Genomic DNA, 15000 nt, shown 5'->3' with positions numbered 1-15000 from the left:
CTGTGGTTTCTGAAACTGGCTCTGGATTTGCTTGCTAAGAAGGCTGGTAAAGTCTTCCATCTCAGTGGGTTCACTCCCTGTCCAATCATGATGTAGGGGTTTTTATGTCCAGTAACATGCTGAGTACATGGTGGGTCAGAACCACTCGATGCACCGTCTGTTGGCTGTGTGGGCGAGATTCTTCCTGGCATGGAGGCACATAGACCACGCCCCTTTTCCCCAGCCAAGACCACGCTCTTCTTCCCGGGCCGTGCATGAGTGGACATGGTGACGACGGCGGTCAGGGCCAGGGGCATGTGCAGTACCGCTTTCTGGAACTGGGTCCCAGCGATAAGCCCCTAGCTTCCCCCATTTTACCCATGCACACACACACGCATGCACACACAGGAATGGATTAGGCTACACACTTTAGGTTAGATTAGGTTACACACTGAGTTTGAGTGTCTGTGTTTATACATGGTATTCACCGCATTGATTAATTTGATAGCCGGTCAGCTTTCTCCGTTAGATCTGTTCTACCTTCCATGACTAATGTAGGTGAGATCTGGGGCAACTAGGAGCTTGTCGGACAGGAGACCGTGTTTAGGATGAAAACTAAAACAAGTGCTCTCTCTCTCTCTCTCTCTCTCTCTCTTGCGCTCTCTCTCTCTCTCTCTCTCACCCTCCATGTGGATATCTTTCTTTCTTTATTATTTTTTTACTTTATTTTTGGTCCTTCCTTCCCTTTCCAATTCTAACATTCTTCCCTCCCGTTTACCCACTTCTACAAAACAAAACACGATCTTTACATCTGCCCCACCCCCACTCTCCCACAATGCCTCAGGACGGGCTTGTTCACCCCTGACCTGGCGTTTGAGGCCATAGTGAAAAAGCAGATCATTAAGCTGAAGGAGCCCTGTCTCAAATGTGTGGACCTGGTTGTGTCCGAGCTCTCTACCCTCGTCCACAAGAGTACCGAGAAGGTAAATGGAGGGACGGGGAGGGGCTGTGTGAAAAAAGATAGTTGGAATCGGGGGGGGGGGGGGGGGGGGGAGCTAGATTAGATGAGAGGAAGTAGGAAGACAGATAGATACAGGTGTGTACTACAGGTAGAAAGTCAAGATGTACTAGAATTTGGTAAAGAGCAATAATTTACATTTTACTAAAGTCACCTTTACTATTAAGTGTCATAGACAGGTAGGTATGTTGAGTAACACTGGTGTTTATAGTTAGACGTGGCGCTAGGTCATGAGTGACACTGGTGTTTTATAGTTAGACGTAGAGGTCGGTTATGAGTAACACTGAAGTTTGTAGTTAGACATACAGGGTGGTCATGAGTAATGCTGGTGTTTGTAGTTAGACATACAGGGCAGTCATGAGTAATGCTGGTGTTTGTAGTTAGACATACAGGGCGGTCATGAGTAATGCTGGTGTTTGTAGTTAGACATACAGGGCAGTCACGAGTAACGCTGGTGTTTGTAGTTAGACGTGGAGCTAGGTCACGAGTAACCTTGGTGTTTGTAGTTAGACGTGGAGCTAGGTCACGAGTAACGCTGGTGTTTATAGTTAGACGTGGAGCTAGGTCATGACTAACGCTGGTGTTTGTAGTTAGACGTAGAGGTTGGTCACGAGTAACGGTGTTTGTAGTTAGACGTAGAGGTTGGTCATGAGTAACGCTGGTGTTTGTAGTTAGACGTAGAGGTTGTTAACGAGTAACGCTGGTGTTTGTAGTTAGACGTAGAGGTTGGTCACGAGTAACGCTGGTGTTTGTAGTTAGACGTAGAAGTTGCTCACGAGTAACGCTGGTGTTTGTAGTTAGACGTGGAGCTAGGTCATGAGTAACGCTGGTGTTTGTGGAATGTAGAGGTCAGTCATGAGTAACACAGGTTATGTGTGGGTGCTGTTATCCGTTGCTCATGTGAGCCCTGTCTGCAGCCCCACTCACAGCACTGTCCCTCCCAGAATCCGCCTCCTGTCAAAAGAACATCCAATCAACGAGCTTGATTACCTGATCACCGATGTTAACCTTCTCCAATCAAATGCTTCATTTTCTTTTTGTTTGTTTTACTGCTGATTGCCCATTCTGTTGGTCCACGCAACTTCATACATTACTCCATCCCCAATGAGATCACACCAGGTGCTCTCTCTCTAGCCTTTGTGATGTAAAATCCCCATTTTTCCCAAATGGGACACAATGTGACCCACCTAAGCCCCTCCCCCTTATTTAAATTCGACTGAAATGTAGTGCTCTTTCATATTTGCAAATTATCAAAAATAAATAAATAAAAACAGCTTCAGTAAAACCCCAGAATTCTCAAAACTGTTTTTAAATTAGTCAACCAGTGAAATATGCAAAATATAAAGAAAAACAACAAATCTCCCAATTTCATCTAGATGAAAGGTGTAAAGCATTTTTTGTCTTTGCCTGCCCGCTCTTAAAACCTGTTTGGGCGTACCTGATCTTTGAACACCTGCATTCACACACCTGTTGATCGCTAATCCACTTGTCTGACACATCAGTATCTCTAAACAGCTTGCATGAACTCGTCTGTTCATCTGAGTTGTGCATGGACCCACCTGTTCATCTGCAAATTACCTGCATGTGCACACCTGCTGAATGACTAAACACCACAGTGAACCTATTCAGTGATTTTGTTTTCACAGCAGGACTGTACAGTTTGCTGTCCGTTAACCACTGCTGCAGTACAGCCCTTTGCCGTGTGAGGGGTTTTGCAAAGAATATAACGATCACCAAGCTCCCTGCTGCCCTAATTGCATGCTTGAATGCATCTTAAATTATTTTCTTTTATATAACCACTGAGCGTTTGGTAGTCTGTCCTTGTGTGTACCTGTGTGTGAGTCTGAGTGTGCTGATGTCATATAGTCCTGCAGTTGCATTTGTACGTTTCCCTGTAGTTGAGTTCCTACCCGCGACTGAGGGAGGAGACTGAGAGGATAGTCACGACCTACATCAGAGAGAGGGACAGCAAGACTAAAGACCAGGTGAGAGGATATATCTACAAGCACTGACTTCACAGTTCTGTACTGGTGAGAGCCAACATACACCAGTGTTGTGAGTGGAAGGTGACACTTTCTGTCGTTTCAAATAATCCACTTCTACTAATTGTGTTGAAGATTAGCAATGTTATAGTTGCTATGTATCTTTTGGTTTGATTTATTAAGGGGTATGTGTGTGTTTTTGTGTGCATTAGGTTATGTTGTTGATTGACATTGAGCTGTCCTACATCAACACTAATCATGAGGACTTCATTGGTTTTGCCAAGTGAGTGGCCTCAGACAACACTGTTCACCTTTGATCCTAAAGGTCTTGGAACTTGTAATGTAGCAGTAAGAGTACTTTGTCCATCGTGGTGTGGGTGTGTGTAATGTGTGATCCTTTACTGTGAACAGTGCCCAGCAGAGTTCTAAAGTGAACAAGAAGAGGACTGTGCCAAACCAGGTACTGCAGGCATTTACATGTACATTTACACTTTCATTTACATTTAAATTTACACTAACATTTATATTACACTTACGTTTGCATGCAGGCACTTTGACCTGTTCTCTCTTCAGCACTTTAACTGTGGGTGTGTCCATCCTTCTGATTCACTAAACACAAAACAACAACATAAAATCTCTCAATATAATCTCTAGTTTGTAAAACTCTTGGTAATATGGATGTCGTGTCTATGCCCTTTAGATTGGGTTTAGCCTACCTTCAGTCATTAGAATATTAATAACCAATTCAATCTGTCATATCTCCTCTTCATGTAGGTGATCAGACGAGGTTGGCTGACGATCAACATTAGCATAATGAAGGGCGGGTCTAAAGACTACTGGTTTGTCCTCAGTGCTGAGTCTCTGTCCTGGTACAAGGATGAGGAGGTGAGCGTGGCATCCTCTCATTGGCCTGCCTCAAAACGATCAAGAAAGTTTGTTCATGACAAAGCGCGCACGTGCGCGTGTGTGTGTGTGTGCCAGGAGAAAGAGAAGAAATACATGCTTCCTCTTGATAACCTGAAGATCAGAGATGTGGAGAAGGGCTTCATGTCTACTAAGCACACTTTCGCCATTTTCAACACTGAGCAGAGGTGTGTGGTGTATGCGTGTGAGCAGAGGTGGGGGGTGTAGGTCATTACCTTTCTTAGCATTCTCATAATTGACCAGTATGTGTGTGCAAAAGCATTCATGTGTGCATTTGTATTTACATTTATGAAATTTCAAAGTGCTCTTATCTAGAGTTGCTTACAAAATTGCTGTAGTCTTCTACACTGAGAAAGATCCTTAGCTCACACACATCAGTCCAGAAAGCCGCTTAACATACACATATTACACACACATTCATATCACACACACATCAGTCCTGAAAGCCCCTTAACATTCACATATCACACATATCAGTCCCAAGAACCAGGTCAAGTGCAAGTTTAAAATGTTACTTTGTGTGTGTGTGTGTGTGTGTGTGTGTGTGTGTGTGTGTATGTGTGTGTATGTGTGTGTATGTGTGTGTATGTGTGTGTATGTGTGTATGTGTGTGTGTGTGTGTGTGTGTGTGTGTGTATGTGTGTGTGTGTGTGTGTATATGTATGTATGTGTGTGTGTGTGTGTGTGTGTGTGTGTGTGTGGGGGTGGGTGGGTGGGTGGTGAAACAGGAACGTGTATAAAGACTTGCGTCAGATTGAGTTGGCCTGTGACTCCCAGGAGGATGTAGACAGCTGGAAAGCTTCCTTCCTGAGGGCGGGAGTGTATCCTGAGAAAGACCAGGTACTTTTCAGGACCGTAATCCATGTCAAATGCAGAAAGCGTTTGTATTACGTGCAGCCTGGAACTGAATTGTTGTACTTACCTTTGTCTCATCACTATCTCATTTATATCTCCTATCTCTCCACTAGACCCCCTCACCCTACTTCTCTCGTTAGCTGGTGCATGTTTCTGTATTTTGACTCGTGCGGCAGCTCACGTGGGTGTGCTCTCCTCCCGGGTCTCAGGTGGAGAGTGAGGAAGGTGCTCCGGCTGACACCTTCTCTATGGACCCCCAGCTGGAGAGGCAGGTGGAGACCATCCGCAACCTGGTGGACTCCTACATCAGCATTGTCAACAAGAGCATCAGGGACCTTATGCCCAAGACCATCATGCACCTGATGATCAACAGTGTGGGTCTCTCAGACACACACACACACACACACATACACACACACACACACACACACACACACACGCACACTGTATGCACAATTATCATGCAAGTTGTATTTTTGTGGATTCATTTTATTATTGAACAACTACTTGAACAACTGCTCTCGATCAATCCAAAATGTTAATAAACCTCAAATCTGAAAATTCAAGAAAGTAAAAGTGAGGTTTTGGCTTTCTTAGGAGAATATCTATGTGTGTAGAATTATTGGGCATCTATTAGTGTGCAGAATTATTATACATCTAAATGAAAAACAGACATTTTCCCCTCTCACTTGTTTATTTTCATCTGTTAAAGTGATAATAATAAACAAACAACTCAAAATTTACAAATAAACATTTCTATATAGCCACCCTTCTTTTCAATAACAGTCATAAGCCTTCCACTAATGGAGTCTCTCAATTTCTTAATCCGTTGATTCAACTTTTTGTGCACCAACAACCACAGCCTCCCAGACACTGTTCAGAGAGCTGTAATGTTTTACTTCAACATAAATCTCCCGTTTAAGAAGGGCCCACAAGCTCTCAGTAGGGTTTAGGTCAGGTGAGGAAGGGGGCCATGTTTTATTCTTTCATCTTTAAGGTCTTTACTGGCTAGCCACGCAGTGGAGTACTTTGATGCATGCGATGGTGGCATCTGAATCAAAGTGGTGCTGTGTGCCCATTACTGATCCAGCCACGTGCCCATCCATCTGGTCTGTCAAGAGTCACCCTCATCTCATCAGTCCATAAAGCCTTTAAAAAATCTGTCTTCAGATATTTCTTGGCCCAGTCTTGTCTTCAGTGGTGGCCGGGTTTCAGCCAACCTTACAGGTGCAGGTCTGAATATGACAGCACTGGAGGATATTGCATTCCTGGTCGCTTCACATTTGATTCTTAAATCTTTGGCAGTTAATTTGCATCTTTTTTCTCGACATGTTTATTGTGACCCTGTTGACAAAACGTTTGATGGTTCTGTGATTATGCCCCAGTATCTTAGCAATTTTAAGGGTGCTGCATCCCTCTAAAAGACTTTTTACAATTTTTGACTTTTCAGTCAGTTAAATCTCTTTTTTGGCCCATTTTGCCTGAGGAAAAGAAGCTGCTTAATAATTATGCACACCTTGATATAGCGTGTTTGATCTCCTTAGGCCACACCTACCCTCATTACACAAATACACATCACATGATATGCTTAAATCCAATAGGCATTCAAATTTATACAGCTTGGAGTTGGAAAATATGAATGAAAATGCTGATGTGGTCAAATGACTGTCTTGCCTAATAACTGCACACAGTGTATGATGCATGTTCTGTCCTTCTCTGATATTGTCTTATCCTGTCTCTCTATCTGTCTCCCCTTCTGTCTCCTCTCTCTCTCTCTCTCTCTCTCTCTCTCTCTCTCTCTCTCTCTCTCTCTCTCTCTCTCTCTCCCTCCTTTCCCTCTGTCCATCCCAGGCTAAGGAGTTCATCCACTCGGAGCTGCTGGCTTACCTCTACTCTTGTGCGGATCAGAACAGTCTGATGGAGGAGTCGGCAGACCAGGCCCAGCGCCGGGACGAGATGCTGCGTATGTACCACGCCCTCAAGGAGGCGCTCCACCTGATCGGAGACATCAGCACCTCCACCATCTCCACCCCGCTGCCTCCACCTGTGGATGACACCTGGCTACAGAGAGACCCCAGGTAACACACACACACTTATAATGGATTCAAGAAGTATACAGACCATTGTATTGTGTTGTGGATTTGATTTTGGATGGGTACAATTGCCATTTTTATCCATCAATTAAGGTGTGTGCTACACACGCCCCTTCCTAATTCATTTCATTTGCAGAAAAAGATTTGGGTTCAAGCTTTTGTATCTCTCCCTCTCTCTCTCTCTCTCTCTCTCTCTCTCTCTATCTCTCTCTCAGCCCTCCTGCTCAGCACAAGCCTTCTCCAGCAACAGCGCCGCCACCTGGGCGCCCACCTGCAGTGCGGGGCCCCACTCCAGGCCCACCTCCTGCAAACCCTGCCCCTTCCTTTGTAGCCCCACCTATCCCCTCCCGTCCTGGTCTGCCTCTTGTTAATGCCAATGCCTATGGAGGTGGGACTCTGGAGCCATTCCCCGCCCCCCCCACCTCAGATCCCCTCTCGGCCCACAAGAGTGCCACCCTCCCTCCCACCTGGAGTACCCAGGTAGGACCTCCGTGTCTACAGAGCTGTCAAAATGTGTTCACCTTCCACGCTGCCATGTGCATACACTCATTCACACGTGCGCACACACACCCACAGCTGTGGTCACACCAAATGCGACTGAAATTGGCCTGAGGCAAAAACAATACTGAGAGGAGAGATGAGAACAGGAGAGGTGAGGATACTGAGAGGAGAGATGAGAACAGGAGAGGTGAGGATACTGAGAGGAGCTGTTGGTTTTTCACACATGAATAAGAGGAAGAGACAGGGTGCAGTGTAATAAAACTATTCCTTTATCTCTGTCTACTTACATAAAACCTTTTGTTCTGTTTCTCTCCGTCTAAATGTATTTGCTGTCTCTCTCTCTCTCTCTCTGTCTGTGTCTAGCAGAAGACCTCCAGCAGCTCCTAACAGACCCACTATTATCCGCCCATCAGAGCCGTCCCTGTTGGACTAGAAGAAAAACACACACCACACACACACACACAGCGCTTATGGTGTGGGTGTGTGTTTTCATTATAACTAGCATGGGCAAGAGTATGTGTGCACGTGCGTGTGCTGGGGAGATTTTCAGCCCATATCTTGCCATTCTGCAAAGCACTTAGATTATTTTGTAAGCCGACTGGATTAGTCTGATTATCTCGTAAACTGATTGATTAATTCTTTACTAAAACACACTTTTTCATATTGTCATAAAAAGTGATTCCTGCAAAACCTTTATTGAGCTTTAAATATCTGATGGGGAGTCATGGATGGAGAAGGGAGAACAGTAATCAACATTAACAAATCAATAGTGTAACATGGCTTGTTGCTCAGCTATTTAAATATGAAATATGTATCATTTCTTGACTTTTTTTCCCTATCCTTTGAAAATTAACCTTTTTAGATATCTTCACAATTTTCTTTTTGTAAGTTTCTGTCCATGCCATAGCACACGCGTGCCCTATTGACTAATAACTGCCATATATTGGGGATTAATATCTCATCCCTGTGCCTTAGACACTAATTAATGACTCATCACTGTGCCTTAGAGGGGAATTACTATGTTAACAAATGCATTTCAAACTAACCAAAACATATCAGAATTACTAGAAAACTATGTTAATTAATTATTTTTATATGTTGATATTGGCCTGCTGTGCATAATTTTCTATCTTACCCTCTGATATGCCACTACACTATACCACACTACTAATTATTAATCCCAACTGGAAATGAGTCATGTCTTTTACAACTGCCTTAAGTATAACACTCCGTTTTTGGTTTGTTGAATTGTTTTTTTACTTTCCAAATGTGCTTTGTAAATGTATTTTTACCATCTGAGGTGTATGTACATATTTATAATTCTTTGATGCATATCCTACACCTAACTCTGCAGGAATTTTTTTAACACAATGGATTGACTTTTTTTCTGAAACCTTTTGACCCAGGGAATATTCATTACCTAGCACACCTAGGAGAGAGAGGTTTAATGTGGAGCTGATCTGCCACTGTGTGCTGAAGTCCACTACACCAAATCCCATGACCTGAAGGTTACACCCTCCCTCCCTGCTGATCATGTTTGACCAAGTGCTTTACTTGTGGGTTCAAAGTTTGTGCTGAGACCATTATGCAGTTAATGATGCGATGAGGTACAGTGAGTCCTTTGCCCTGAAGCCCATTTCACATCTGGGCCATAGACAAGAGCTTGTGAAATGTGTCTGTAATTTCAATTACTTAAAGTATTGGTTTGTTTGCTTCTACAGAAATACATATTTGTGTACTTATTTTCCCATAGTCTAAGTGCAAATTGCACCACATGGTGGCTTTTCATGCCTGCCTGGGTGGGGGTTGGAGGTTTTGTTTTGTTTTTTTTTGGTTTGTTTGTCTGTTTTTGTTTTGTTTTAAGACGCTGTATGACATCTTGAATTGTATTTTGATTGTCTTAAGTGCCTCCTTTAATAAGTGCCTCCTCGCTGAGAAGAATGATGCAGACAAATGTAAAAAGAATGAGTAACTGGAAAAAGGGTTAAATAAATGAGATTTAACTGCTTAATCTGGTCTCCTCTCAGCTGTTCTGGAGCTTCAACATTTTTGCTGACAATCGTCCTTTGATTTTAATTATTATTAGTAGTAGTAGCAGCAGTATTGTACTGGTACAGTTTAAACTGTATTCCCTGGGCTGGTTGTTTCTGTGGGGGACAGTTCTCACCAGAGTGGCGACACTAGCATGGTGGTGGCATGGCTATTGGGCACAGCTGGTTGTGCTATCACGCAGAGCAGGACTCGTAATCAGTGCTATATTATTGATCTGCAGTGTTTCAGTTGATTAGATAATGACTTACAGTCCAGTCACCCAAATAATAAAACTCAAATGCTACAGCTTTGTCAGACACGGCTTTAACATCTTGGTATGGTCCCAAAACATGGATGAGTAATAACCAAGATCAGACTCTTGGATTAATGACATTCATAGGCTTTCATACATTTTCAGCAACATATTCAGCCCCAGGTGACCTAAAAACACTGTCCTGCATTTATAATTAAGGATCACAAAAATTTGGTTAATGTACTTGACTAGTAATCACAAAGATATTAGTTCAAGCCCCACTACCACCTGAGCATGGCAATTAACCCTAAATTGTTTAAAATCAGCCATAATTGTAAGTTGGTTTGGATAAAACATGTCAGCTAAATGCAGTAAATGATGGTAAGCAACTGAATAGCATTAGTATGTAATATGACAGAAGAATCACAAGGGGGCACTCTAGTCCTGACTCACAAAGTGTACAGCAGTTTGAAAGGCCTAGTACCGCTCTTGGGGAAACAAATCAAGGAAAGAACAGACCAGTAACTCCTCAGTGTTTAGTGAATTTGAGGCCTAATAAGTATGAGCACTCTACCATCGGCTTTGTAAATTATGATTGACATCAAAGGCAAGCATGAGAAGATTGTGAGTCATTGGGGTCTTGACCTGCATCGTCTTTCCCCCCCATTTAACATCCCACATAAAAAAAACAAGGAAACAATGTTAGATGTTTTAATTGTTTTAAATTTCTACAAAAAAGACCAATTCTGCTGCAGCTTGCAGATAAACAGGCCATTACCATGGCAACTACCTCATTTTGATTTCAGCTCCAACATGGCAGTGTAGGTCATGACCTGGCAGGAGGGACGCTGGGAGGTATCTGGACACACTACAGCAGGGAGGTCAAACAGGAAAAGTCCAATCCACATTTTAGAGCAAGAAGTAAAATGCCAACAAAAAATAAGACCCAAGAAACAAAAGTTCTGTTGTTTTATAGACTTGATGAAATTCTAGTTTCAAACTACATCAAACATAGCAAATTTTTCAGTTGAAAGTAGTTTGTTTTTTCTATCAAGTAGGGATACGCTGTAGGGATGACTCAGTGTTAAACTGTGTGCTGTGTTTGGCAGAGCGAGTCAGCATCCTTGGAGAACGATTACAAAACATATGGTTCTAGATTCCTCCCTTCATATCCTCCCTTTAGTCATAGACTGGTCACAGGTTGTAGGTCAGTGATGAGGGCTCATGAATGCGGAGGTCCTGATCCTGTAGCCACCACGCTGTGCTTTAAATGCTGGCATCATTTGAGCCATATCTCCCCCTCCATTCCTGGGAATGGTCTCTCACAGGCAAGGCTAAACAACAGCAACATCAGCAAAGCCTCTCTCTCCTCCCAGCCTGGGCCCCCATCACCCCGCCCATCATCGTGCGTCACAGTCCCACGTGGTGGTTTGCTGGGCGAGGAGGGAGGCATGTACTCAGGAGCGGACTCTCCTCCTGTCGTCGAAGAGGCGGCGGACTGTGTATACTTGAGTGATGGCCACCATCACCATGACTACCAAACAGGCACAGGACCAGAAGGAGACTCGCCAAAGGTTGTCCTCCAGCAGGTTACGGTCGCGTGCTTCGAACGCCCGCAGCACTGTCTGCATTTGACGACTGCGCTCCAGCTGCCTGTGCACGGAGTCTATGGATTCCTACAGGAACACAGAGAGACAGACAAACAATCACCATAGACTCAGAGAGAGAGAGAGAGAGAGAGAGAGAGAGAGAGAGAGAGAGAGAGAGAGAGAGAGAGAGAGAGAGAGAGATACAAATACAAACTCCATAAGACTCCTACAGGGACACACAGGGAGAGAGACACATACATCCCTGCTCTCCTCACTCAAACAACACAGTAGCACAATTCATTTTTCAACCGATCCGCACTTGTTATTTTAATATTATTGGGGACTGGTGAGCATGGATAAGCACAGTCATTAAAACAACACTGATTAAACATCTTTCCTTCAGGTCGAGGCGAGTGTTGTCCGCAGATTCTGCTGACGTCTTACCCGGATATCCTCCAGCTTGTACTCCAACAGGTTCTCAGGGTCAGCAAGTCCCGCCCACTCATCATTTGGTCCATCATCATTGGCCGCACTCTCCAGGATGATTTCAAAGAAGACCATCTTCTCGGAGAACCGGCTAAAGCTGTTGTCAAAGCAGATTCGGTAGTCGCCATATTCCGTGGACTCCAACCTGAAACCCAAGCAGGGAGCTTTAGTGTCCTGAGACATCTCACACTCATATGATCCACACAGTGAGCCGTGCCTGAGCACTGAAGGCCTGACAGTCATTGCTGGCTTCTGTGTCCTCCTATACAACCCAGAATCGTAGCAAGATGGGATGTGATGTCTGGCACACTGATCCTAACGTCTGGGCATACTGATCCTGACTATCTGACTTCCTGTTTCTAAACAATGTTATTCATTACCCACACAGACAACTTTATGTCAAATGTGATGCTGTGTTCATGGGAAAACCCCAGAATGATCAGCTGGAGAGGAGAACAAAGGACATCAATCAGCTGAAGCCCAGTTCCACCCAGGAAAACATCAGCACAACCTGCTCTATCCATCATCCATTTCATCCAGGATATTTATGGGATATTAATCAGAAATCTATGACAGCGATGTGTTATATAAACAGCTCATCAGAAAACCCTGAATTAATACTGGGGATCCACCACTTGAATTAATACTGGGGATCATCTGGCCTGATATTTGTCAGCCTAAACAACAATATAAAATAATGCTTTGATTTTTTTTTTTGAGAAGAAAATTTCATATTTTGAGAACTAAATACAGCAAAGAATCAAAATAAAACAGTTTCCAAACTTCATATGCAATGAGAATTACAAAATGGTGATTAAATGGCCTTTTTCATAATCTTGCATCTTTTCAATCAAGTTTTAGTAAAAACCACAACTAAATTAATGTATAAAATGGTGCAAAAAAGTCTTGTTTTTTGTTTCATTTTGGTGTATCATTTGCATCCATAACTGATAAAGACAGAGAGACACTGATGTGTAGCTGTGAGCTGAGAAGACATACATGTGAACGCCATCAGAACGCCGAAACTCTGAGATAAGCTGGAAGCCCTGAGGAGAGAAGATGCTAAAATCCACATCCATGCCAGCCCCTGCAATCACCTGCAGCAAACACACACTGATTAATACAGTACATATAACCATCTATGATTGCTCCAATCACAAACACACACACACACACACACACACACACACACTATACACATTCAGGTCTTGCCACTGCACTCATTTGGAGATCACACATACACATGCTAAAGTAAGACTATTGTCATGTGGTTACATACCTGCCCCTGAGCCTGAGCTACAGTTTCACTGTACCTTCAGTGCCGGGGTGCTCAGTGCCTGAGCAGGTGTGTTAGAGCAAAGAGGAAACCGACATGTGCACTTCGTGGCAATTTGTGATGCAGACTGCCAATCAATCATTAAGAAAATACCCGTAAACACATGCAGGTAACAGAGGCTGGAGAAAATGACCAAGCTTCCACATAACAGGCTGTGTTGAGTATGATCCGTAGGTGTGCAAAGAGTGTGCGCTTGTGTGAATAAACACTAAAAACAAGCACTGCAGGGTTTGGTGCTTACCTCCACTTTAACACACACGATTGCACCCATTAGTGTCTTAGCTGCCTAGTACAGAGGTGTGCTTCTACCAAGACCGGAGTCCACGTTTTTTAGTGTGCATGCACCCAGCCTCGCTCTCGCGCGAGGTCGTCTCATCCGGACGTGAAGCAGGATATCCAGAGCTCGAGACGCCTCTTAAGCAAACTCCGGCCAACTTACACACGCGCGTGGCGGAAAGCAGCGCGCGCGCTTCGCTACGGGGGCGCGCGCGAACGCGCCGCACTACAGATCGCCAGTTTACATTTTCGCCTCTTTTGCATCAGCCTGTGAAGGCAGCCTGCACAATTCCTTCGTCTCATCTATAATGTTCATTAATACGTTCAACTGCCTTTCGCAGAAAACAAAACCGTGGTTTAATTTAGGAGTGCAGTAATGAGCCTTATGGTTAGCCAACATTCGTTTACTAAGCTGGTGCCTCCTAGCTGCTCGGCTGCAGGTCTCATTCCCGCTAAACGCGTGGAAACGTGCAAACGCAAAGGTAAAGGTATAAATGTGCGGACAGTCACCTGGTACTCCACCTCCAGCGTCCCGTTCCTCTGCGCCGTCTGGAAGAAACACTCCGCCGCTCCGGCAGGCAGAAGAAACGTCAACTCGCTGTCTCTGTTCTGGTTAAAAGAAGCCATAACCGCCACGAATGACATCCACACAAAAGCCTGCTTCACCACAGCAGCCATGGCGGAAAAGTGCTGTAAACATAAACCGAAAATAATAAAAACAACAACATCAGCCTCGTCGCACCATTTCTCACAGCTTGCTTAACACTTCCGTAGACTTTTAACTTTTTGGTCGTTCGACGCAGAGCTTGCAGCCAATCAGAGGGCGCGGAGTGTCCATGCCTTGACCAATCGCAGCAGGAGCTCCGTGTTTTGTAAATGACGCATAAACTCTCTATAACAGTCGTAATAAACTTATTCTAGAAATAAATAAACTATAAAAACTGCAGCTATTCGACGATCATTTAATTAACTTCTTCTGTGTTATATGTGTTTTTAACCCTCCTGTGAGCTTTCAGATCAAAATGTAAAGGGCGTGTTTTTATGTTTGTTTTTGTTTGCTTGTTTGATGTTTGCTTGTTTTTTCATGCATTTTGTTAAATCTTATTTTGTTAATTTATATTAGACGTTGAATATATTGCCGTATAGCTGAATGGCGAATGTCTCTGAAGAATTTGTTAAATAGGTTACCATCCGGTTGTTGTTTCGTTTCTCATTGAGTTTTCATAGCCATTTAGAGTCTTACGCAGGTCATTTTAAATTGTGGAAAGCACTGACTAACCTGCGATTAACTCTACCACAACAGGCAGAGGATGTACTACTATTTTTCTGTCACTAGATGACGGCAAGGTATTTACACACAAACAGTCTCACGTGCTCTCAATCTATAAAGTTCTATTTTTCTCCTTCTCTGATGCTCTTTCTCAATTCAATTCAAGTCAGGATAAGTTTGTTAACAAAGCCATATGTGGTACACATTGAAAACGTATTGGAAACAGGATGGAAAAATTAGTAATCGTGCTAATAACAATAATAGGTGCATAAAATTGCAATTTTCAATACCAAGTAAATACATAAATAAATAACAGCCACTGCATTTCTGTTTTGCTGAGGTGCTGAACTTATTAACAGGATAAGATCTATGGTGGTGTCAAGTGTTTGGTGTGTCATTTCTGTTGT

General features: G+C 43.6%; 2 protein-coding genes across 2 annotated transcripts in view; one reads left to right on the top strand and one right to left on the bottom strand.

Annotated features, from left to right (window-relative positions):
• Positions 1–9363, top strand: part of dnm2b (dynamin 2b) — a 19880-nt gene extending 10517 nt beyond the window's left edge. Inside the window, 11 exon segments of the mRNA XM_027018850.2 lie at positions 2896–2982; positions 3192–3262; positions 3391–3439; positions 3754–3864; positions 3961–4070; positions 4632–4743; positions 4968–5132; positions 6610–6836; positions 7067–7268; positions 7270–7331; positions 7716–9363. Of these exon segments, the coding sequence (XP_026874651.1) occupies positions 2896–2982; positions 3192–3262; positions 3391–3439; positions 3754–3864; positions 3961–4070; positions 4632–4743; positions 4968–5132; positions 6610–6836; positions 7067–7268; positions 7270–7331; positions 7716–7785 (1266 nt within the window). The 3' untranslated portion in view covers positions 7786–9363.
• A 970-nt stretch (positions 9364–10333) lies between these two features.
• On the bottom strand, positions 10334–14114 carry tmed1b (transmembrane p24 trafficking protein 1b). Its single transcript, XM_027018872.2, has 4 exons — positions 13834–14114; positions 12711–12808; positions 11670–11856; positions 10334–11312 (listed from the first exon to the last, which is right to left on the bottom strand). The coding sequence occupies exons 1-4, from the start codon at positions 13999–14001 to the stop codon at positions 11094–11096; spliced, it is 672 nt and encodes a 223-aa protein (XP_026874673.1). The 5' UTR covers positions 14002–14114; the 3' UTR covers positions 10334–11093.
• Positions 14115–15000: the final 886 nt, after the last annotated feature.

The sequence above is a fragment of the Electrophorus electricus genome, chromosome 16, assembly GCF_013358815.1.
Source record: "Electrophorus electricus isolate fEleEle1 chromosome 16, fEleEle1.pri, whole genome shotgun sequence".
NCBI lineage: Eukaryota > Metazoa > Chordata > Actinopteri > Gymnotiformes > Gymnotidae > Electrophorus > Electrophorus electricus.
This window is presented reverse-complemented; position numbering and strand designations above follow the sequence as displayed.